This window comes from Procambarus clarkii, chromosome 56, assembly GCF_040958095.1.
Source record: "Procambarus clarkii isolate CNS0578487 chromosome 56, FALCON_Pclarkii_2.0, whole genome shotgun sequence".
NCBI lineage: Eukaryota > Metazoa > Arthropoda > Malacostraca > Decapoda > Cambaridae > Procambarus > Procambarus clarkii.
The window spans coordinates 22,028,200-22,051,818 of NC_091205.1; the positions used below are offsets into that span (position 1 = coordinate 22,028,200).

General features: G+C 36.3%; 2 protein-coding genes across 3 annotated transcripts; both read left to right on the plus strand.

Annotated features, from left to right (window-relative positions):
* The first annotated feature begins 99 nt into the window (after positions 1–99).
* On the plus strand, positions 100–8,554 carry LOC138349523 (superkiller complex protein 2-like). 2 transcript variants are annotated; one of them, XM_045762839.2, is made up of 2 exons: positions 100–203; positions 3,703–8,554. In XM_045762839.2, the coding sequence occupies exon 2, from the start codon at positions 3,718–3,720 to the stop codon at positions 7,360–7,362; it is 3,645 nt and encodes a 1,214-aa protein (XP_045618795.1). In that variant the 5' UTR covers positions 100–203; positions 3,703–3,717; the 3' UTR covers positions 7,363–8,554. The 2 variants fall into 2 exon arrangements, with proteins under 2 accessions (XP_045618795.1, XP_069161963.1); XM_069305862.1 differs by lacking the exon at positions 100–203 and adding an exon at positions 288–453.
* Positions 8,555–11,506: 2,952 nt separating this feature from the next.
* On the plus strand, positions 11,507–21,327 carry LOC138349687 (origin recognition complex subunit 5-like; the record flags this gene model as incomplete). Its single annotated transcript, XM_069305865.1, is given in 14 exon segments — positions 11,507–11,596; positions 13,182–13,353; positions 13,618–13,685; positions 13,687–13,737; positions 14,187–14,376; positions 14,680–14,709; positions 14,712–14,809; positions 15,937–16,076; positions 16,417–16,498; positions 17,490–17,621; positions 18,247–18,346; positions 18,349–18,368; positions 18,846–18,958; positions 20,075–21,327. Coding segments are annotated over 14 exon segments (1,332 nt in total), but the record flags the coding sequence as incomplete, so codon positions are not given.
* Positions 21,328–23,619: the final 2,292 nt, after the last annotated feature.

Here is a 23,619-nt window from a genome sequence, read left to right on the forward strand (position 1 = left end):
ATCTAAGTAGAATATCATATGTCACCATGTGGATTAAATTTCCCCAGTTTTTATACAATTTGTAGGTTAATGTGATAGTGTGTGAGTGGGTCGGGATAAAGTGTTTACCTGTGAGATGCCCTACTGCGCCTGCGTCAGCGTTCCCGCCACTCCGTCCAACTTAACTCCTACCTTCGTATTAACCCAGTTTTCTCACCTTCTAGGTATTGTATTATTCTTATAGTTAGTTCTAAAAAGATTGCCGATTACCCCCCTCTGTATAATGCGTGGTTTGGTGAGGGATATGTTGTTGTGTATGGGAGTGGTGTATAGGGGGAGGAGATGGTGGGTGACGGCGGGGAGGAACGTGTCCACGACGGCTGTCTTGGCAAGTCTTCCCAAGTCTTCCCGTTATTTCTGCAGCAACTGTCATTCCTGGGACTGTTGGCGGACTGCACCAGGTCCTGAGGACAGGTAAGGGCCTTGAGCTTCGCCTAAGTTTTCATTTGGGAAAGGGAATAGTCGTAAATTGGATAAAAATGTCATGGCCATGTCAAATTAGTAGTCTTGTTTTGGTTGTTGAAAACTGTTCAGGAATGTTTTATTTAAGTTGCCAGCCTAAGGCACTTGGTTATTTGATAGTTTTAGAAGAGTTCTTACAGATACTCCTTATCGTGTTTTATGTCTGTTTCATCTCCAGGGACCCAAATATTTAAAGCTTTTTGCAGGTAACATTTAATTATATTTTTACTATGACTTGTATTCATTACTGCATGTAGCACAGTGATTTAACTGTCACTGGTGATTATTAACTGAAAAGTGTTTTGTTGTAATCTGTATACTGCCGACAATGGATCTATGCAAGGGTCGTGTGCCTAGAAAAAAACACGTTCAAAGTAAACATTGTGTAAAGTAAATTTAATTTCGCAAATAACAAAGTCTTCCAAACATAAATGTTTCCTTTTCCTCACTTATTTAAGCACCTATTACTGTGTAAACGAAATTACTGTAAATACTGTACTTTAAAAAGGTGAGAAATGCATGAGAGAAAGCATAGTGCAGGGATGGAATATAAAAAGTGCACAAACTACAAGGCACTTGTTCAAGTAACAAAAGGAAGAAATGTGGTTTAACAACTGACCATAACTGGGAATCTAGGTAGGAAATGAGAGGGAAAATGCTTGAGGTAAAAAATGTGTTGCAAGTTGTTACACAACAAATAAACAGATTACTGTAAGTACTCCTTGACAGCTTACTTGGTGCTGAATTGGCACTTGCCCATGGCCGAAGTCACTGCCATGCATTTAGAGCTAGGACATTTAAAATTAAATTGCATTGGCCCTTGCAGTGTTTAAGACGCAGGTGGAAACAAATGAAGATCATCAAATAAATAATTTAAATAATTGACTTAAATATTAATGAACAAAAATGGCACCTGAGAACACTTGGCTGTTAATATAGAACAAATAAAATAAGTAAATGAAAGTTTACAGTGAAAGTCTAATACAATGCAAGAGTATACTGTGCTGAAGGCAATACTATACCACCACAGCATCCAGCACACGACATAGGCTCAGGGCAGACGGCGTTGCAGGAGGCTAAGGTGATCCAAGAGCACTGAGAGAGACTGGCTCCCTAGGGAGGCGGTGCCCTTTATATAGTCAGGCGGTGATGATTCATCTGGTGTCATCACAAGGTGGTAATAAGCACCACTAGCAAACTGCTAGTTTGTGGCTGGCGGCGCCTTTGTGTTGAGGCGGCCGCAATGCTAGTTGAAGGCAGCTAACTGCTTGTTTGTAATGGCAAACTGCCGGTTAGCTGAGGCGCTTGGCTTACCGCCGAGTCGTACCGGGCCGTGCCAGGCCTTGGAGGGGGTACAGAGAGGTGGAGACATAGCAGGATTGATGACTCATCTGGGGTGGTGTAGAGGTGGACTTAAAGTGCAGAGGCATTGAGGGTGAGTAGGAAAGGCAGTTCCACTGCTATGCAGGGGATTCACGTGACAGTACTCTATGGTGTTCTCTGGAAATTGCATTGTCTGGTTCTCGTAAAAGCTCATTTTGCACAAACTCACTTTAGAGCTGTTTATTTAGTGTCGCGCATTTTCTTTTTTTTTTCTGTGAATATGCTCCCCATTCTTAATCTCCTGGATTTTATCCGTTACATGCAGTTTACTCTTAGTGAATTTTTAGAAAAGGCCTGGATCTGTTATTTGTCCGCTACCCCTTTCTCTTAAGTTCCTTTCTGCCTCTCCTCACTGCTGTGCATTAGTTTCTTGCTTGGTTGTAGTCCTGGTATGTTTGAGGGTTAGGCCTCTTCTTGTACTCATTTTCTTGTCTATTCCTTTCTGGCTCTTAATTTCTGTTGAACCAATCCTGTTTTCTGGTTCGGCATCTGTTATGGTATAATTTTATGCTTTCATTGTACTATATGTTACAGAATTTAGCGTACATCTCATTAACGTCCTTGCCTAGCAATGAGTCGATTTAAATTCATTATAGAATTTGCTAAGTGCTCCATAGTGTCCTCTCTTGAAATCAAGTTTCTTAACTATTTAAATTTCCCCTTTATCTTCTTGAATATATCGCATTGCATATTTAATTTTCAACACAACATGATCACTCTTTCCTAAGGGAGGAATGTACTGAATGTCAAATATCTCTCATTCTTGGTGAATACTAAATCCAGTAGTGATGGAACATTTCCTTTCCCCCATTCTTGTGGCCTACTTAATGTGTTGATATATGAATGTCTCCAGGATGAGGTTTACAAATCTACCTGTCCAAATGTGTGCAATTTTTTTTGTTTTTTTTTGTACGAGTCGCTATATTATATACAAAAATGGTCCAAGCACAGTAACTGGATACCAGGGACCTTCAGAGTACATTTCTCAGCAAGAGCTTGTTTCCACTCTCTGGGCTTGAAGCTTGTGTGGATCAGCCCAAACCTTTGCTGCCCATTCTCCTCTGCTTCTGCCACATTGCTGTTCCTGGCAAGTCGTCTTGAATTGACTGTTATCTCTGAGATGCAGTCAGTTTATCTCCTGACAGATCCTATGTGCCTCTTGCTGCTGCTTCCTTAGGTAAGTTCCTGTTGGTTGGTTTTCACATAAGCGTAGATTTGCATCATGGAGAGATGGCATGAGGAACAGCCGATTGGGCCTTGCTCAGAAATGTGTCAAGTGGATTAAACATCCCTTTCAGAAGGACACGTCGGTTGCTTCCCATTCTCGGTCTTTAATTCGTCTTCCCTTAGTATACTTGGACGAGATTATATTGTAAAATATTGGCCACCTCCCTCAAATGGGTACTAGTTAATACTACGACCTTGTCATGATCTATGTAGTGGTAGTTGCTAATTTGTAGCTTCAGAGCAATTATTGACTCTGAATTGATTATATTTGAATTGATTATTATTATATTGATTATCTTTTGTCCCAATTATCTTGGTGGGGCTCAGTCATTTGGGCCTTGGTATATTGTACAGTACTGTACTTGTATATGTTGTAATTTATGAAATTGTATATTCATTAAATGTGAAGCAAATTGTTTTAAGTATGGTCCATTGTCTTATGCAGTTACATGTGAGTTAATAAAATAAGCAAATTTGCTTTTTACAGTATTATTTTGTTTGTATCTATAGATTATTTTTCATGGAACTGTGTAGCATTGTCTAGTACAGTATATTCATTGACATGCATTGAAGATTTTTAATCTTTTTCAGGTGCTGAAGGATATCATGGATGCACTAGAAAGACTCCTTGGCCACTTGCCCCCGGTTCTGCCAAGCCTTAAAGAACAAATAGAGGAATATCTTTTGACCCCCGAGAAGCTACCCATCCATGACCCTGTTCATTCCAGACGATGGTTTCCCAGGCACCCAAATCCCACTCGTCTCTACAGTGTTTCTTTGTTACCAGCAAGTTCGTGTCTTGAAGTCGAGCGGGACCCTGCCACGGGTGAAATTTCTGGGCTTCGTGAAATTGTAAACAGGGATGCAGGAGCTACAGCTAAAAATTCTCTCTCCATGAGACGTGCACCAGGTCCTCCTGAGGAGATTGTTAGGGGCTCCTCGACTAACTTTCCTTTCTGGCCAGGTGGCTTCCCAGAACCAGCTCTGGATAAGAAGTCTGTTGAGGAAGAATTTCAACTCGATAGGAGTAATTATCTCACAAAGCATCCAAGACTATCTCGGGGAATGGATTTTGAAGAACCAGTAAATTTGATTGAAGAAAAAGAGGAAGAAAAACCAACCCCAATTGCACCCGAATTAGTTGTTAGCATAACAGATATGCTAAAAGTGGATGAAAATGTACTTAAAATCTTTGATGAGAAAACTGAAAAGGTTGAAAAGAAAGAACTTGCTTTAACTTTAGAAGGGCTGAATGAAGAAGACACTACACTTGTTAGCAATTTTAACATTGAACCACCCCCGAAAAAAGATGAATTTGTATTAAATATAAGTGATGGTTCAAAATCTACAACTGTGGTGGTTAACACAGAGTGGGCAGAAAATGTTGATATTAATTCTCCAGTTGATGACTTTAACTCGCAAGTTCCCAACCCTGCCTGCACATACCCATTTGAACTAGATACATTTCAAAAGCAAGCAATTTTGCACTTGGAGAAGCATGATTGTGTGTTTGTAGCTGCCCACACCTCTGCTGGAAAAACAGTAGTGGCTGAATATGCAATTGCATTGACATTAAAACATATGACTCGAGCAGTTTATACTTCTCCAATTAAAGCACTTTCAAATCAGAAATACAGAGATTTTAAAATAAAATTTGATGATGTGGGTCTTTTGACAGGTGATATTCAAATTAACCCAAAAGCATCTTGTTTAATCATGACAACAGAAATTTTACAGTCTATGCTATACAATGGCAGTGATTTGATAAGAGACTTAGAGTGGGTTATTTTTGATGAAGTTCACTATATTAATAATGCTGAAAGAGGCCATGTATGGGAGGAAGTGTTAATAATGTTGCCTAGTACTGTCAATATTGTGCTACTGTCTGCAACAGTGCCCAATACAATTGAATTTGCTGATTGGATCGGTAGAATTAAGAAAAGAAAAATCTATGTAATTAGCACCAGTAAGCGTCCTGTACCTTTAGAGCACTATTTGTACACTGGCACTGGTGGTAAGACCAAAGATGAACGCTTCTTGTTAGTAGATGCTAGTGGCACCTTTATCACTAAGGGTTACAATGATGCCGTGGCAGCAAAGAATGAAAGGAGTAAGAAAAGTCAACAGATTCAGGGGCCAAAGCAAGGAAGACATCATATGGGAGAAAAGCAGGAGAAAAATATGTGGATTGGTCTTGTTGACCACTTGAGTAGAAGAGACTTGTTGCCCATTGTAGCTTTCACTCTGTCTAAAAAGCGATGTGATAGTAATGCTACTCAGCTGATGAGCCAAGACTTGACAACAAATAGAGAAAAGGGGGAGATACATTCTTTTATTAAGAAGTGTATAGATAGACTTCAGGGAACAGATAAAGAATTACCTCAGGTCATTTACATGAGAAATTTATTACTTAAAGGCATTGGCATTCACCACAGTGGCATTCTTCCCATCCTGAAGGAAGTTGTAGAAATGCTGTTTGCCAAAGGACTTGTAAAGCTTCTGTTTGCAACAGAAACATTTGCAATGGGTGTAAACATGCCTGCAAGATGTGTGATATTTGATTCAATTAGGAAACATGATGGAACCGGTTTCCGTGACTTAGTACCGAGCGAATATATCCAGATGGCAGGCCGTGCTGGCCGTAGAGGCTTGGATACTACCGGGACAGTTATTATTCTGTGTAAAACAGATGTACCAGAGTTATCTGATCTTCATCGGATGATGTTGGGGAAGCCCACCAAGTTGGAGTCAAGGTTCAAGCTAACGTATTCTATGATACTTAACATTTTACGTGTTGAGAGCATCAGTGTAGAGGATATGATGAAAAGATCTTTTTCTGAAGTTTTGCAGATGGCAAACCAGAGTAAATATGAAGAGGAACTGAAGGTTGCTGAAATGAAGTTAAGTAAGGAACCTGAATTTGAATGCATGATGTGTAAAGACATAGATGAGTATTATGTTTCTGCCAGGGAGTATGTGGAGCAACGGAAACATGTTCATAAATTTATCCTTGCATTTCCTGGTGTAATGAAGGCAATGACACCAGGAAGGATTCTCATTATATCCTATGGCCAATATCAGTTCTATTTGGCCTGTTTGCTGAAAATTGATATTAAGGATAAAAATAAATTGACTGTATTTATTTTAAAAAACAAAAATGAACCTACTTCATTGTCAAAAGAAGAACTTAAGTTAAAGGAAGCTCTAGCAGCATGCCAGGAGAAGTTTGAAGTTCTTGAAGACACTTCAGATCACACATTCTTAGACATTGTTCCTGAGAATTTAGCTGCAATCACAAATAAGGTTATTAAGGTAAATGGAGAAAAAATTATTGAAAATATAAAGAAGCGGCAGATCCCAAGATTTAAAGCTGACCCACCTTCTGAATCCGTTATGGTCGTATTAAATGAGTTGCAGCGTATAAATGAATCTGGTGGGGAGAACCTTGTGTATCTCAATTTCATACATGATCTTGGTGTCAAGGAAATAACGGCAGTATCTCAAATTCATATCCTAGATATACTAAAGAAAAAAGTAGTGGAGAGATCATGCCTAGAGTGCACACAATTCAGGGAGCACTTCGATCATACCTTTATTAAGTTGAACCTTCGAGAACAAGTTGGTCGTTTGAAATTCCTCATGTCTGAAGAGGCTCTTCAGTTACACCCTGAGTACCAAATGAGAATTAAGGTACTTAAAAAGCTTGGTTACATTGAAAATAACAATACTGTAACACTGAAAGGCAGAGTTGCATGTGAGATGGGAAACCATGAGCTAATGGTAACTGAACTAGTATTAGAAAATGTGTTTGCAGATAGCCCAGTGGAAATAATTGCTTCATTGCTCTCCAGTATGGTATTCCAACAGAAAAACTGCAGTGAGCCAAATTTGACAGCAGAGCTGAAGAAAGGAATAAAGCAATTTAAGAGTGTGGCACAACGTATTGGAGAGGTTCAGAAGGAGTGTGGACTTCCAGAGCCGGTTGGTGACTTTGTGGATCAATTCAACTTTGGCTTGACTGAGGTCGTTTATGAGTGGGCTCATGGAATGCCATTTAACAAAATAATGGAATTGACCGATGTCCAAGAAGGAATCACTGTGAAGTGTATTCAACGATTAGATGAAACGCTAAAGGATGTAAAAAATGCTGCTCACATCATTGGTGATCCTAATCTTCGGGAGAAAATGGAGGCTGCGTCAACAACTATAAAGAGAGATATTGTCTTTACTCCTAGCTTGTACACTCAGTAAGATCAATGTTCTTTTATTGGAACTAAATTGACATAAATATTGTCCATATACAGTACTGTATAGTTGTGTTGGCATTTTATTTGCCATTTAAATTGTCGGAAGAAATAATGTCCAATTGTAAATTAAATTACCAATATCTTTGGCATAACATGCTAATATTTATTTTTGGACCTAGTGGTATTGAATAGTAAAAAGTCAACCTATGTCCATCTGAATTGCATATTTGATTTCTGCAGACTTAAGAAGTGCACTTCATTATTGAGTGCTTTTAATATACATTTGCTCCAACTTGTAAACTGTGTAAATCAATATGATTAAAAAAATACTGAAGAGGTGTAAGTAGACATGGAATGATGATAATTTGTAAGATGTACCTTATACAATACCGTACTACAGTATATGTACTTAAAGAAATGAAGACTAATTCCTTGTAACAGACCAGGATACTGCATATCTGGAGGTCACATTGTCTTATGACAGTTGCACTAAGTTCCATCTTTTACATTAACACAACCTAGCCTTTACGAAATATTTTGTATTTGATTTGGTTGTGCTTAGAAAGTTTTTTTTTTTTTAATGTAAACCATTGGGCCTTAATTTTGTAAGAAATATAATTTCTAAAAAACACATGCATGTAAAATAACTATATACTGTAGTTTGTTTTATGTGAAGTATTGAACATTTTAAGTAATGGATCATTAATACTTAAATGATGGTGTACTTACTGTATTTCTATGTAAACAGATGAAACTGCAACTGCTGCGCTACAATTACTTGCACGAGAAACAAAATTTAAGTGTTCCTCAAATGCTGTATTAAAATGTCTTGGAAAGCTGATTGGAGTTGGTATGATAAACGCTGGTGATTATTTTGAAACACTGAATCGTGACCTATGAGCAGGTAGTTATGTTAATAAAAGCAGTATTGAAACACTGTTTGTTAAAATATATAACATAATATTCATCTACTGGCCATGTTATTTCAAGGTAATCTTGCCTTTATTATACAGTATAGTGATAACTGAATTGCTTTTTTTTTATGGTTAAGTCTGCAATATCCACTGTGATAAGCTTTAAGGAAAAACAAAAAATACTATAGAAAATTTCATTTAAACAAGGTGCATACACTTTCAGAGAAAATAACAATATTATTGTGCCCATGTACTTTATTTACAATATATAATTTTCATCAACATTTGTATTAATTTCCTCCTTGCACTCTGACAAACTAAATAACAAAAATTTTGGGTTGCCTTTTTTTTTCTCCTTGGACAGAGCCTTAACTTGGTGCGAGGACTTGTACACTGTTCCATATGGGTGGTCAATTGTAGCATCCAAGTGGATGGCATGTAATTAATGTTGCTAAACAAGGACATGAGGTTGGCTATGTAGGTATGGATCTGTGGGTCTCCAGGCTGGAGAATTCGGGGAAAGAGGGTCTTTTGAGACTTTGGCAAACTTTCATCCAGTTTTATGAAGGTGCCAGCCTTCATAATACTGATAATTTTCTTATTGTTATCTTCCAGCCTCTCATCCCTCTCTTCCAACTCTTCAATTGCACTTTCACAAAGCAGATAAAATTATCCAAATCCCTGGCTACAAGTTCCTGTAATGCCATTCATACAGTGAAAAGATCTTTATCATTGGTCTCTTCATTATTCATGCAGCCATAAATTCAGTACCTTGTTTCTCTTCAAATCATTCTAAATGCTTTGTTTCTTAGTGAAATAATGAATGTGTCAATGATGTCGGTGCATTTTATTATTATTATTATTTAATTATTATTATTATTATGTAGATAAACCTGATATGTTTATTCAGGAATAAATATGTTTATTCAGGAAAGGTACATACATACAAGTGATGTTACATTAATGGATCGATATATAGATAGAGCTAGTACTGTACATACAATGCCTAAAGCCACTATTACGCAATGCGTTTCGGGCAGTGCATATAACCCTTATCCATTTCACTGGTTCAGTTAGCCAGTGTGTTAGCATGATGAGTAATTTTGAATATTAAAACACATGACAGTAGTTGGCAATCATTAGTCTCCATCTCTGTTAACATTACCCTTCAGTGTGTGGGAAAAGACACATATGATAGCTGGTGGCAGAGTCCGTCTTGTTTTTAAATTTATTCGTCTGGTGATCCTGTGTCCATTGTGAATAGTTGGTGCTCTTTTCTCTACTATATGCACTAGTATCCTCTAGGGACCTGGCTTTCTCTTCTGTAGGACTATTATTGAATCCCTGCTCTTGAATTTTTGTTTAATGTGCTCTATACCAGTCTTATAACAATTGATTTATGCTTGCTGAATTTGTTTGTTCTTGTTATGCAGGTCTACATCTGTAGGCCCAGATGAGATGCACTAATATCTTTTCTATTTTTCACATTTTGCACTCTTATTTATGGGCAGTTTTTGATCATTTTTTATTGTCATTGTCCAATCAATTCATATCCATTATCTTTTGTGGATTGCACCATCATTTTTTAGGGTAGTGTCGCATACCTCTTTAAGTTGCCAATACTCTAACCTCTACTTTCTAATTTTATCATACTTAGATTATAGTACTGTAGAACTGTATAGCTCACTTATCCGGACTACATGGGAAGGACCCCGAGCAGGATAAGCAGGACCTTGAAGGATAAGCAGAATTCTTAATGGGAAAAATGACCATATTCAAATTTTTTTGTACCACAGCCAACATCTTGAATTTTCACACTCGATAAATCAAAGAGAGAAACTAAAGCTTACCTTGTTGCAGTGTCTTCTTGCTTGATACTGTAGATCCTGAAATGTGTAGTTCTTGAAAGCTGAATTAATCTAATCTCTGGTTATCCGGATATGGCGAAGTTTTGCCATAAAATTATCCGGACTTTGATTCTGTTCCAGTTTTACGTTATCTGGCCAACTCTGGTTATCCGGATTTCAGTCTAGATATGGCAAAGTTTGGCAGAAAATTATCTGGACACAATTTTGGCCGGATGATGCAAATATTCAGTTTAGAGGAATTTGGATAAGTGAGCGAATATAGTATTGCCTAGCTGAATCAATCTGCTGATCTAGTTGGACTAGGGTCAAACATTGAGGCATTTACACCTCTATTAGAGACTTAGAATTAGGACTTTATTCATTACAATTTCCATCAGACCCCTTGATGGTAACTTCAGTTACTATTCCTGCAGTTCTTGGCATTCATTGGCTCTACAGTTTGGTGGGTAATTTTCAGATGAAGCTGCTACAAAACATTGGCAGTGGCCTTTAAAAAATTATATACCTGTCTGAAATGACCTCTCACCCTAAATAATAATACCAGTTAATATTTATGATTGGTTAACCACCTTGACCAGAGATCATGATATTTTTCTGTAAAAATAAATTTTCCAGATAATTGTGTATTTTATGAGTTGTTTGTTTCACAACACTTATCACCACTGAATGTCATCGCTGGACACCAATCTTATAAAAAACTATCCTGAGGAAAAAACAAATGTTAAACAATATGAATAAAATGCTCTGGGTATCTCCATCAATTTGTGGGAAAGTGAACAATGGCGGAATGTAACCACTGCTTTCCCACAGTTTCACAACAAGGTGGCAACAGCAGGAAGTATCCAGCTTTTCTGGATCTTGATTTTTTTTTTGGGGGGGGGGGGGAAGAGTTCTGTCAAGTAAAATGTGAAGTGGACAAAGTCAGGGAACCCAATCATATAGTTTTTGCCACCTGATGGTGACTGGGGGTAGCAGCCAAGTTCACCATTCAATGATTAATTAACATTCGTTATCTGTATCTGTTACCAACTAGTATTTGCCTGGTATTTTGAGTTTTATTTTAATGAGAGGTCATTTCGGACTGATTTGAACATTCTCTAGTGTTCACTTTAAACAGAATGGTCCAAAAAGAATGTTCAAAACATCTGTTGGACCAGAGCAGAATGTTGACCTATGTTGTAAATCCATGATACTGTTCGTTAACCCAACAGGACCTTGTCTAAGGAAGCAACCAGGTTTCCTACCTAGAAAGATGCTTTTTATATATTTTATACTTGAGGCCTTGGTTTTCCAGTTTTTGTAAAAAGAAATACTGTACGGTACAATAATTGCATTTCTTACCATTTACTTACAGTGACAACAGTAAACGAAGGTGGAAGAAACTATGAATGACTTGGAGGAGCACATTCCGTGTCGTAAAGCTCAGATCGATCTCTTGACCAGTCTTCTTGGGCAGGTAAGAGTGATATATTTAACCCATTTTATCCTGTATGTGACATTTCATCTTGGCTTAAAGCATCCTTTCAACAATTCAGTTTAAAGTGCTATATGCTACAGGAAGAATACACATAAATGGAATTAATCAATCTGATGTATGTAGATTATACAGTTCTAGCAGATAATGCTAAAGGTATTGTCAGATCAGATGAGGGTTAAGTGGATGTATATGAAAGATGACTGCCAAAAGTGAGTGTGGATGATAGTAATGGTTGGAAAAATAAGCGAGTCATTTGCTGTGTTCAATAAGTGAGTTTTGTCAGTTGCTGTGCTCAATAAGTGAGCACAGCAACTGACAAAACAACAGTTTGTGCAGGATAGATCACGATCAGTGCAAGTCTGGCAAGGAAAGTAGGTCTTGTTAGGAAGAATAAGATAAAAAAGGGAGGCAGCTAGATGGTTGCACAGGAATGGCAGTGCATACTCTTTGTGTACAGATGCGAGATGCTGCGGTGACATGAACGGGAAAATCAAGAGTTCAAGATCTAAAACTGGACACTGAGATGAATTTGTTAATGTTATTAGGACTGATAGAGTACTGAATAATCAAAGAGTGTTTAATGAGATGGTTTGGATGTGCTCTAGTTAGTAGGTCATAATTGAGCAGTTAAGAGAGAAAATTCAAGTGAAATTTAAGGTAAGAGGAGAGGAAGGCCATGGAGGAGATATATACCAGTAGACATGAGCAAGCATGTGAGGAAGTGGGATTGAATGTGAATATTGCAAAAGAAGTGGTAGGGATATTGCTGTGTCACATCAGTCTTAAGAGGGAATGTTAAGACATGTTTTAAAGAACATGGCAAGCTCTTATCCACTTTAAAGAAATGCTTTCACAATTTGTAATGTTCAAATTTAACACAGAATTTTTAAAAGTAATTTTTGTACAATGCTATTTCAGAGAACTTAAGACAAGATGGATAATTTGAATTGAGGGGAGCATAACATAGTGACAAAAAATGTAAAGCTATATTTTCATTTACTTATTCATTGAAGGATGACAGAATGAATTTCAGCATTCTTTGGAAATCACATTTTAAGAATCAGTTGTGAAAGCTGTAAGGGAAGTGAATGCATCAACATTGCTTGAGTAGTGCTAGCTAGTCGCTCCAAACTGCAGCCGATTGATTATTTGAAAACTAATCGATTTACCAATCCTGCATCCTTTAATGAGCCCTAATCATCTGAGGGCTCACTTTATTGCTTAAAGTATTCTAAATCCTTATCATATTTAATGTTTTAATTTATCAAAGTTTCCCAACAGGATGTAAGCTCGGCTAGCGAGAGCCTTGAATAAAACAAGTCGAGGCATATTTTTCTCATACTTCTTGACTTGCGTATTAAGACATTAAAATATATTTCCCATATATTTGAGGATACATTTATAGATAACTAAAAGAACCAAATGGAGGGATTAATTACAAAAATTCTTCATTAAATAGCTTAAAACTATAGAATTTAGTTTTTAATGTGCTTTTTACATCTGGTCCATTCTGAAGCAGGATAAAGAGGCTGATCAAGTATAGTAATTAAAAAAAAATTTGCAGGATGATTGTGTGTTGCCATGCAGTATATTTCTGTATGGCCATAGCGGCACTGGCAAGACTCTGGTCACAACTGCTGTGCTACAGAAGTTAGGGATCCTTACCAGTCATGTTTGCTGCATCGAGTTTTACACAGCCAGAGTTATGTACGAGACCATACTCAATCAGCTTAGTGGTACGTGTTAGTGTATTTCTCCCATCAGTTAATATTGTTGCTTTTCTCTATTTGCTTTGTATCCAATAAAAAATCAATTTTGACAATTTCATTTTGGTTTTCAGTTTGAATACCTTTGTTATATACTGTATGTAACTTAAGGGTCCTCGTACTTTTTGATTTCTTTAAATTATTTGTATATATAACATTCTAATATCTTTTATGAAAATCAAAATGTTCCTTCATATCTTTGTCATGTACATAGCATGTGTTTTAAAATTCCAGGCACTGTTCCATCAGGCATCAATAATTACACATCATATGCATCGTGTGACAACCTCGGAGACTTTGTTTAGACACATACGCAACATTGGTTATAGCAAAGGGAATCCACGAATGGCCATTGTGAGTATGAAGGGAAATGTTAGTTTTTATCAAATGTATTAACTTATTACTGTTGGGGTGATGTTTTATACTCTACAGTAATGTGAATGATGTAACAAAAGGATGAGTTAAGTTTACTCTTAAATATAAATGACCTTTCACTATATAGTGCTCTCTTCAAATCTGAATCGTATCATTATAGACCCAATCTGCATTTGCATGAAATTAAGATTTCTGAAAATTTGCACTTCTTTGGCTGTTTATCACATGTAAATTTCAAAATCAAAATGAACCACTGAATTTTGTTTTAATTATGCAATGTTGCTTCATCTTCTAAAATCATTGAGTACCTGTATAAAGCCAGAGAAATTGATAAAACAATGACCATATTAAGGCTGGGACACACATAACTAATGCCACATTCCCAAACCAAATTTATATTTACTAGTTCTCTTATTCTTTTGTAACAGTTGTTAGAACATAGTGAACGTCTGCGTGACTGTGATGCCAACATTCTACCAGTACTGTGTAGATTGCAAGAGCTTACCCAAGATACAAATATTGTTGTTATCTTCTCCTCAACGCTGCCAATTGACAAGTTTCGTGCAACTACTGGATTCATGGAGCCTGTTGTCATCCATTTTCCACAGTATACTAAAGGTGGAGACATTAATTTGTTATACATAATTAACACTAATTATAAAATGGAGATATATTATTTATCTCAAACACAATGCCAGAAGAGAAGATCCTTCATGTTTGATCAGTGTTGCTTCAGTATAATTTACTTTTATAGTTGAAATCAATGCCTAATATTTTGAAACTATATTTTCTATTTCAATATTGACTATGTTTAGCCAGTTTCTTAAAAGTGTGTCATACCCATAAGTTGAACAGCTTCTAAATAGTTTTTGGAAGATGCATATAATTTGCAATATTTATTACTATATAATACATTTTCAGATGAACTGGTTGATATTCTTTTGAAACAAAGACCATCCACCATTCTGAGAAATTTTATAAAAACTACGTCAATCTTGTGTTGAGTGTGTTCTACCTGGCAACCAAAGGTCTTCCTGAACTGAAGCACCAGGTAAGTATGTAGGCACATAGAGCAATATATTAGCTGATCACTATTGAATATGATGGACCTTTGACTGTCGATATGTATTTTTAAGATTAAATTTTGTTATTTTGTTATCTAAAACACCAAAGTCGTATCGTTTAGCTTTTATAAGATCACATGCCCCTTTTATGAGTGCTGAGTTGGCTTTATTCTACAAGGATGTTTTCAGATTTACAGTTCTTTGAAATTTAGCTCTAAAAAATAAATATGCAGTAGTTACTAAAAACTATATATAAACAAAAAACTCAAATACCATAAATAATAAAAATAAAGTACTGTATGCAATTAATGATCACAGAACACTGATCATTTTTATGCGGAAAATCCACAGAGAAATGTGAAAGGAAGTGAACGTTTTGGCCTGATTAAAGCCGTTGTCAACCCCAGTCTGGTGTTGACAACGGCTTTAATCAGGCCAAAACGTTCACTTCCTTTCACATTTCTCTGTGGATTTTCCGCAAAGTACTGTATATATATTAAATCATTTTATTTAATTTAAAAAAAAATAATCTCAGATTTGCAAATATTACTACAGTCACTCTGATGGTATCATTAGAACGCCCAGACACAGTTCTGTAGTAGTGTTAGAGGAAATTTCTAAATTATTTCCTAATAATAATATATAAAAGGAAATATACTTTACTAGTTTGCAACTTAACATTACTTGCAAGATTTTCTCGCCTCTAAAATTTTGTAAATATAATACTTAGTTGACCAATTTCTTTCAAATGAAACTCAAAATGTAACTAAAAATATAGGCCTTAAAATGGGAATAGAGAAATTTACAATTTTGAAAAAAAAAAAATTGATCACTCAATGGTCACCTTAAAGTGGTTTTAGCTGTTTGAAATGGATATTAAACTGTGTAAATAATTTCTTGCGTAAACCAGTTAGGTTTTTGCAGTCGCTGAATTGGTTGGCTAGGTTATATCGAGCGTGTAGTGTTCGTGTCATTATGAAGCAACTAGTTTATTGAAAGATGTAACTGCTCTGATTGATACAACTAAGTTGTTTTATTTGGCATATACTGTATAAGTACAGTACTGTACATTTTATTTAATAAAAATAAGTTTAATCTTTGGCAACACTTGCAGGTGCAACTTAACTTCAAGTCCTACTGTGAGCCACTTGAGAAAGGGGAGGCAGAGGAGCACGACATTCGTTTATTATGGAGGAATATTGAACCTCAGCTGAAGAAGGCAATGAGCTCGGTGTATCTTAGAGAAGTGTCTAGGTAGCGTATATGTGCCAATATTCTTTCCTACCACACTAAGTATCTCTCATAACAGGATGATACACAAATGTGCACGCTCTTTACTTTTTGTTTTGCTCTGTTGTTTTATTAATGCTAGATCATGCACTCATTCTATCAATTAGATTATTTTAATTATTACCAGCCATCTGCAGCTTATAATTTTTTGCAGGCTATGAATATTTTCACACAGACTCAACCATGTTGTTTATCTCTGATTATGCTATTCTTAATTCAGTGTTTGATGTACAGTACAGCATAATATTTATTACAGTATTATTCTCATCAGTATAGAGGCTTATCAATATGCATCACTTTGCAGTGCACAGTATGAGAGGATGCAGCAGCTGACGGAGACGACACATAGTGATCAGTCATACAGTAAAGCAGCCCTCACTAATAAGGTAATCCTGGATTAATTACTCTTCTTTTCTTTACTAACCACATCCTCATAGAACAACATAGGCAGGAATACAAATTCGTTATAACTTGAATGAAGAGTTTACTGTCATTCTTCGTGGGCAATAGCAAATGAATGAAAGCTACCTCAGTGGGAGACAACAATTTAAATCAGGTATCAGTAAGGTCTTCTAATGGACAGCATAAACTACAACCATTCAGTGGTAACAAATTTCTGTAACTTGGTGTGGAAAAAAATTGCAACAGCCAGGAAATTTATAGAGCATATACAGTAATGACAACATTTAAACAAGAAATGCCATCAATGCATTAGTACTGTCTTGTATTGTTAATCTGTAGTTGGTTCCTAGAGATCTGTTCCCTAAGCCCAGCCAAAGGCCAGGCTGGTTTTGTGAAAACTTGATCTAAAATGCTGTTCCATGGAGCAGCTCGCAGGACCTCATATCCATTACAACATGGTTGATCGAATTGCAGGAATTTGTCCAATGTCTCTCGAGCACCTCCACTGTGTTCTAGCATTGCTCTTCACACCACCTTTCAAGGCTGGGAAGATGTCAGAGCTACTCCTTGAGCCAAGGTGGGACAGCGCCAGTGAGTTAAATGTTACAGTGCCGTGTGTTCCCTGAATCTGAACATTCTCATAATCCCTCCTATTATTTTCCTGGTCGATGCTATATTTGCTTGGTATTTCCTTATACAAATGAAAATAATAGCCATTGTTGCTTTCATGGTACCAGGTAAATATTTTTCACATTACATTTTGTCCTGCTGCAGTTACGTAAACTTAGTCTGCAAATTTTGATTATAATATTTAATACACAGTCGGCAGGTACTCACTTTTGCAGTAAATGTTGTATACTTATTGTATTAAAATTTGCACTCATTGTTGGCATTCCTGAGGTCTTAACATGAAAACTTTTAATTTTGTATATATTATATTAAGGAAAGATAGCTGAACAATATTTTTTTTAACAGATGGAGCTTCCCTATTACACAAAGTTCCTGTTGATAGCTGCATATCTTGCGTCTTATAATCCAGCACGCACTGACCGTAGATTTTTCATGAAGCACCATGGAAAACAGCGAAAAACACAGGCCATGATCAAGGTAAGATAATAAACATCCTTAATAATTGATGATTTTCACATTACAATGTTAAAATTACAAGAAGATAGAGTGATCAATGTCATTTCAAGAAGATAGGCCCAGCATTTGCATACAGAACACCTGGCTGAGCAACTGAAAGCTGCTTCCATTACTACAAAAAAAAAACTTCACAGTGATTATGTGACTCTTGAGTACTTAAATAATTTGTCATAACTTTGCCAATCTCCCCCCCAAAGACCTCATGGTCAGAGGTGCAATCTTACATCTTCTGAATTGTGCTGCAGTTTCTTACATGTTCCTACCATCTTCAGGCTGTTATCCATAGGTTAAAGGTTAAGAACATCCTCCACGTCATCTAAGATGTTCCACCCATTAATACAAATAATTTGCAAAATTCCATTACAGTACCTACAATGTGATTGTACAAACCATAAATTTGATCATGCAATTTTCCTCACTTAGCAGAATTTGCACTAATTGTTGTTTGAAAATGTTCATCTGTTTTCTTGTTGTATTATATGCATTTTTTTTTTTTTTCAAAATCTATTACATTTTTAATTTGAATGGAATTGTAGTAGGCATGTTGCAAGTTTGTCACTGTCTACTAAGTTTATTCTAATTTTAGGCCAAGGAGAGATCTAGTAATCAGTTGGTTGGACCAAAGCCCTTCCCCTTGGATCGTCTCTTGGCCATCTTTTATTCCATTGTTGAGGATAAAGTTACGCCACAGCAAACATATTTTCCCAAGTAAGTTCACATGGAGCTCAGGAACTAGAGTATAAAAAAAACAGAGGTAGAATTTGTTTGTAAATTAACATTCATATGAAGAAGAATTAGTAATGTACTCATTATATTTGGAATAGTTTAAAATTAACCAAGTTTTAGAAAATGAGAGATGTTTGTGACACCTAAAATGTTTATACAGTGCTTTTTTGTTTTAAGTTTCTCAGTTTTTGGGTTATAACTAAAATTTCATGTCAAAATGTTCATACATGTAAATGCTAGGGTATAGCTGTAAAACCAAAAGTACTTTAACAATTATTGTTTTCAAGCGACACATAGTTGATCGAGTTGATCTCTTGATGGTCCCCTGATACTTCGGTTGATTCCCTGATAAGCTGTGCTCAAGCTGACCAAAACATAACAAAAAATTAAATCAAAATTAGATGAAAAAATTAATTTCAAGAATTTTGAGATATCTTATGTACTATATTCTGTCTACAGATCTCCAGCCTGGTGACATTGAGGTTGGTGACACAAGTTGGAGGGGATGACCAGCTGGATGCACCAAAATATAAGTGTGCAGTTACTCTTGACTTTATACGAAGTGTTGCAAGGTTGGTTTGTATTTTGTCATGTTTGGTTTTATGTGTGGGGTTAGTGCAAGGTTAGACATTTGAACTACAGCTAAATGTCAGATAGCTTACAAAAACCCTTAGTTTTTTTCATTTAATTTGCCTTTTTGTAGCACAGGCTGTTCTTGGTAACTCAGAGGTAGCAAACTTATGTTATAGTACTGCATCATAACATTCAGTAAACTTCTGCAGCTGCCCTAAACTGGTCATGACGTTCTGGATGTCTGTGGTTGTATTATTTATTCTTAGTCTGTAATCAGGTACTGTCAGTGACCAGACCCAGTACTGCAATGCTGCATAAACTACTAGTGCAGTAAATAGCATCCAAATCCTCATACTGAGAAGGTTTCAATGATATTCTGGCACTATTCTTACCATCACTTCCCTCCATTTAACTCAGGAACTATATGGTCTGCTTCCTTTGCTGTTTAGGTAAAAGGAAGTACTAAAGCCATACTCAAATCTGCTTGCATCCTCAGTCATGATCACATTTCTGTAATAACTCGCTCGCTTTTATTCAACTTGCAATAGTGTTTCTGTACTGTATATCCGAAGGAAAGTCGGTGAAATTTCTTAGAGTTATGAGAGGTCAAACCACTTTTTAAACAAAGAAAATATGCATACCACAGTAAAAAGTAGCTTAATTAAACTCTTCTCTGCTTCTGGTCATTAGGAGCAGCTGGGTATCCATCTAAAATCTGGAACACCACCTGATATCAACCTGAACTTTGTCTGCCTTGTATATATTCCCTCAGCCAGGTGTGGCTGAAGGCCTTGTACCAATTTGTTTGGTCTGTTGTTCATTGCCACTTCCAAAATTTTGTGGTGTGCACTCCCTTGGCCTCTTCAGGCTTTATGAGGTTTATTTTTGAAAGCTCATCTTACCTTCCCGGATTGTGGTGGACATGTGGACCCATTTTTAAGACTAGCTATGAGGGAGGTACAGATAAAACTCATCTTGTGTGCACTCTTCTTTTACTGTGACATATAGTTCGTGCTGTGTTGAATTAGTATCCCAGTAACTTAGTTAATAACATACTGACAAACTACATGTATTTTAAATAATGAAACTAATTAGGAATTTTTCTTTCTTTCCAGAATGGTTAGTTTTGATGTTGTACGTTACTTGTATGACTATGCCTAGTAGAAGCAGCATTTCTTATGGAAATTACTGTCACTTGATGTTGATATTATACTATTAAGATATGGTGAGTAATTACTGGAATATATTAGATGATCTGTGCCGTCTTCATCTGTTTGAAATTTTGTAATTCATTTGAATTGCCGGTTAAATTATAGTGATTACATTGAACATTTGTACAGATGTGATTTTGTATTGAAACTTAGGTTAAGGATCCTTTTTATTTATCAATGTTGTTACTTGCCATTTCAATACACTTCTTCCATTGTAGAACTAATGCTGAAATCCTCTCAAAGAACAAAATCTTAGGTTACTGGTTGATACATTTTATGCACTGGTATTTGAACCTCATAATCTGAATGGAAAAGCTTTCCACATAATGATTATAATTATTTTTAAATGAATTAGACACCCGGAGCTAAATTTGGAGTAAGGAAGATGTGGTACCACATAACACTGCTGATAAAAAATTGTGTCACCTGTTGCTTCAATTTGATGACTAGATTCGAAGAGAGCTGCGAGCTTGTCTTGGTAAATAATCAAGAAAATATTTCTAAAATGAAATCCAAGTATTAGTGTCACAATAAAAATAAGTGTATTGAAAGAGCATGAGGATTAAATAACAAATAAAAAATCTCCCTAATAAAGGTTACCCTGATTGCAACAAATAATTTTGAGTTTCACTATTGACATTTTAATTTAAACCTTCCTCATACTTTGGTATGTGGTTCTCCAGCTTATTTCATGGGTCAACACATTGTATTGTCACATGTAAAACCTCTGATGAAGAATTGGGTTGTCGATTTAATTTCCTCGTAAATAAAATTAAAAACTCCATGATCCCAAAAGGGTGTTTGTATAAATATATTGGGGGGGCTGCCTTAACACTTACACAGTGCAAATTAATATTAAGGAAATAAAATTATATTGTAAATTATTTTTAACCATATATTTTCAACTTTGAAGATAATTTTTCTCTATTCAGGAGAAATTTTTTGTTGGTAATTTGTTGTATCCTAGAAAAAAAAATTGTATACATAAGAGTTTAGATTAATACATTCTGATGTACACACACCTCTCTTCTCTCAAAATAGTCCTTTTACGTATTCCTTACTGACCATTTCTCCCATGTGTCTTCACTTACACCTTCCAGTATTGTTTTCATCCACTGTGATTGCTCTTTTCTCAAACAATAAAACTTTGATCTTTATTTTTTCCTTTAATTTAAACTTCCTAAGCTACTATCAGATTCCTGTGATTGTCAATGTAACAGCATTATTTGGATACATCTTCAATAACCTCATTCTGGAACCTAACATACTACAAAGGATGTCGCATTTCGCTCATGTGCATTACACAAGGCCAAAAATTGTCCTAGAAATTGGAAGCGGCTCACAAAAGTGACGTACTGTAACGTTTTCTGTTTTGGGTCCTCTGGTAGGTCAAGAGAAGACACTTTAAATTGACCATTTTCTAGACATTGGGAAACCTTAGGAGGACGGGCTGCATTCTGCTTCATGCATCAATATCTTCAGTTTTGAAGATAATTTATCAAATTTGTTCACAAACGGAAATTTACAAGACAATTTTCTCGATTTTATTGGATACATTAGTCCCAAAATTCCTGAATGTAGATTGGAAGTACAGTTATCACTGAACTCCAAATTTGTCTAAAGGCATTCATACATTCTTTTTGCAAAGTTGTATATCTTCTGACTTTTAATTAAGCAAGATTATTCCATTGTAATTTGGAGACTAACTCCTAATTCATTTGTTTTGTATCCTATAACCTTTTATTTTCAGTAATTTTGCTTATTTTACATGATGCCTTGCATATATTATTGGGCTGTATTTGACACACTAATTATGTAAGGGGGAAAACACCTAACATTTAAATTATGGTACTTTATAGTAGGGAAGACTTTTAAAGTTAACTGGCACTTCAAATGAGCTGCACACAACTATTTTGAATTGAGGGATTCAAACAAACAGGTATATGCAGGCATAACAAATATTTAAAACGCATGACATGGAACACATACAATAGCTGACATTTAACACCAACTCAATAATGTTTACTCTGTGCTAAACACCTCACAACAATGTGGAGCTGATATATCAGTGGAAGAAGTGACTACATCAGTCAGTTACAATGCTGAAATATAGGAAAACTGCAGGTGTTGTTGAAGTATTTACTGAAGCTTAATTTTTGGAGAAAAACGAAGAGAGAGATTAGAAGCATACTGGAAATTGATTAGCAATGAGCAAGGCAAGTTCTGTGGTGGATGAGGGTGTAGATCATATATTTGCACTGAGACAACATAGTAAGACTACATGATGTACATGACATTGATGCAATTCAAAAATGCTTATAACAAAGTTAATACAAAAAAAAAGGACTGAAGAATGATGTGTATGTATGGAGTTGTCAATGTTAATGAATGCTGTGAAAGGTTTTTGTAGGCAGCAATGTATGTGTAAGAATAAATGTTGTAACGATTGATTGGATGTTAATATAGGTATGCTCTAGTGTTGCCTGATATCACCCTGGTACCCATCTTGCTCTCTCTCTCCCATCCTTCCCCTTCACTTTCCATGTTATCCTTCTCTTCCTCCATCTCCCCCCCCCCATCCTTATTCTCCCTCTCCACCTTTCTCCCCCATCACCTCCCCAACTACCTCCCCTCTCTTCCAGCTTCCCCTTCCCACCCCCACTCCCACCAGTGTCTCTCTAAACATGCAAAAATACATATATTTTACAGTTGTTATCTGATGCTGTTTTGTAACAGTGTAGTTATGACTGTTGTGGTTACATTGTAAGATGGGATATTATGATCAGTTGAAAAACTTAAAAAAAACTGGAAAATGAACCTCCATTTCTGACTTCGTAAGATTCTCTGAGAGTCCAATTAGGAGCTGATCTTTCTTAGAGAGAGACAATGTGGCTGACCCCAAATGGTCTATAGCACTCGCATATCCTCCAGCTTTAATGTTGGAAAGTTGGGTGAGGTTAGCCCCAAGCCTCTGTCCTCCAACCTCAGACAGACAGTTTTCATAAATATTCATGGATTGGGTCATAGAAGTAAAGACCCAATTTGTAAGAGATTTGTAAACTGAGCTTTTTTTTTTCTGTTGAGCCCATATTAGTAACTGATGCAGAGAGTGACAAAAGAGCCATGTGAACAGCTAAATAATTTATTGATATGTGAGAGAAGATTGTTAAAAGTAGATGTGGACAAAAGTAAAATTATGATGTCAGGGAGTGAGGAAAAAGTGTTATATATATGTAAATGGTGTAAAGGGCACTTGACAGCTGAGTGGACAGCACTTCGGATTCGTAGTCCTGAGGTTCCGGGTTCGATCCCCAGTGAAGGTGGAGACAAATGGGCAAAAAGTTTCTTTCACCCTGATGCTCCTGTTACCTAGCAGTAAATAGATACCTGGGAGTTAGACAGCTGCTACAGGCTGCTTCCTGGGGGTGTGTAACAAAAAGGAGGCCTGG

Bases quoted from the DNA above. Each gene is read 5' to 3' on its own strand.
- LOC138349523 (XM_045762839.2), top strand. From the start codon at position 3,718: ATGGATGCACTAGAAAGACTCCTTGGCCACTTGCCCCCGGTTCTGCCA.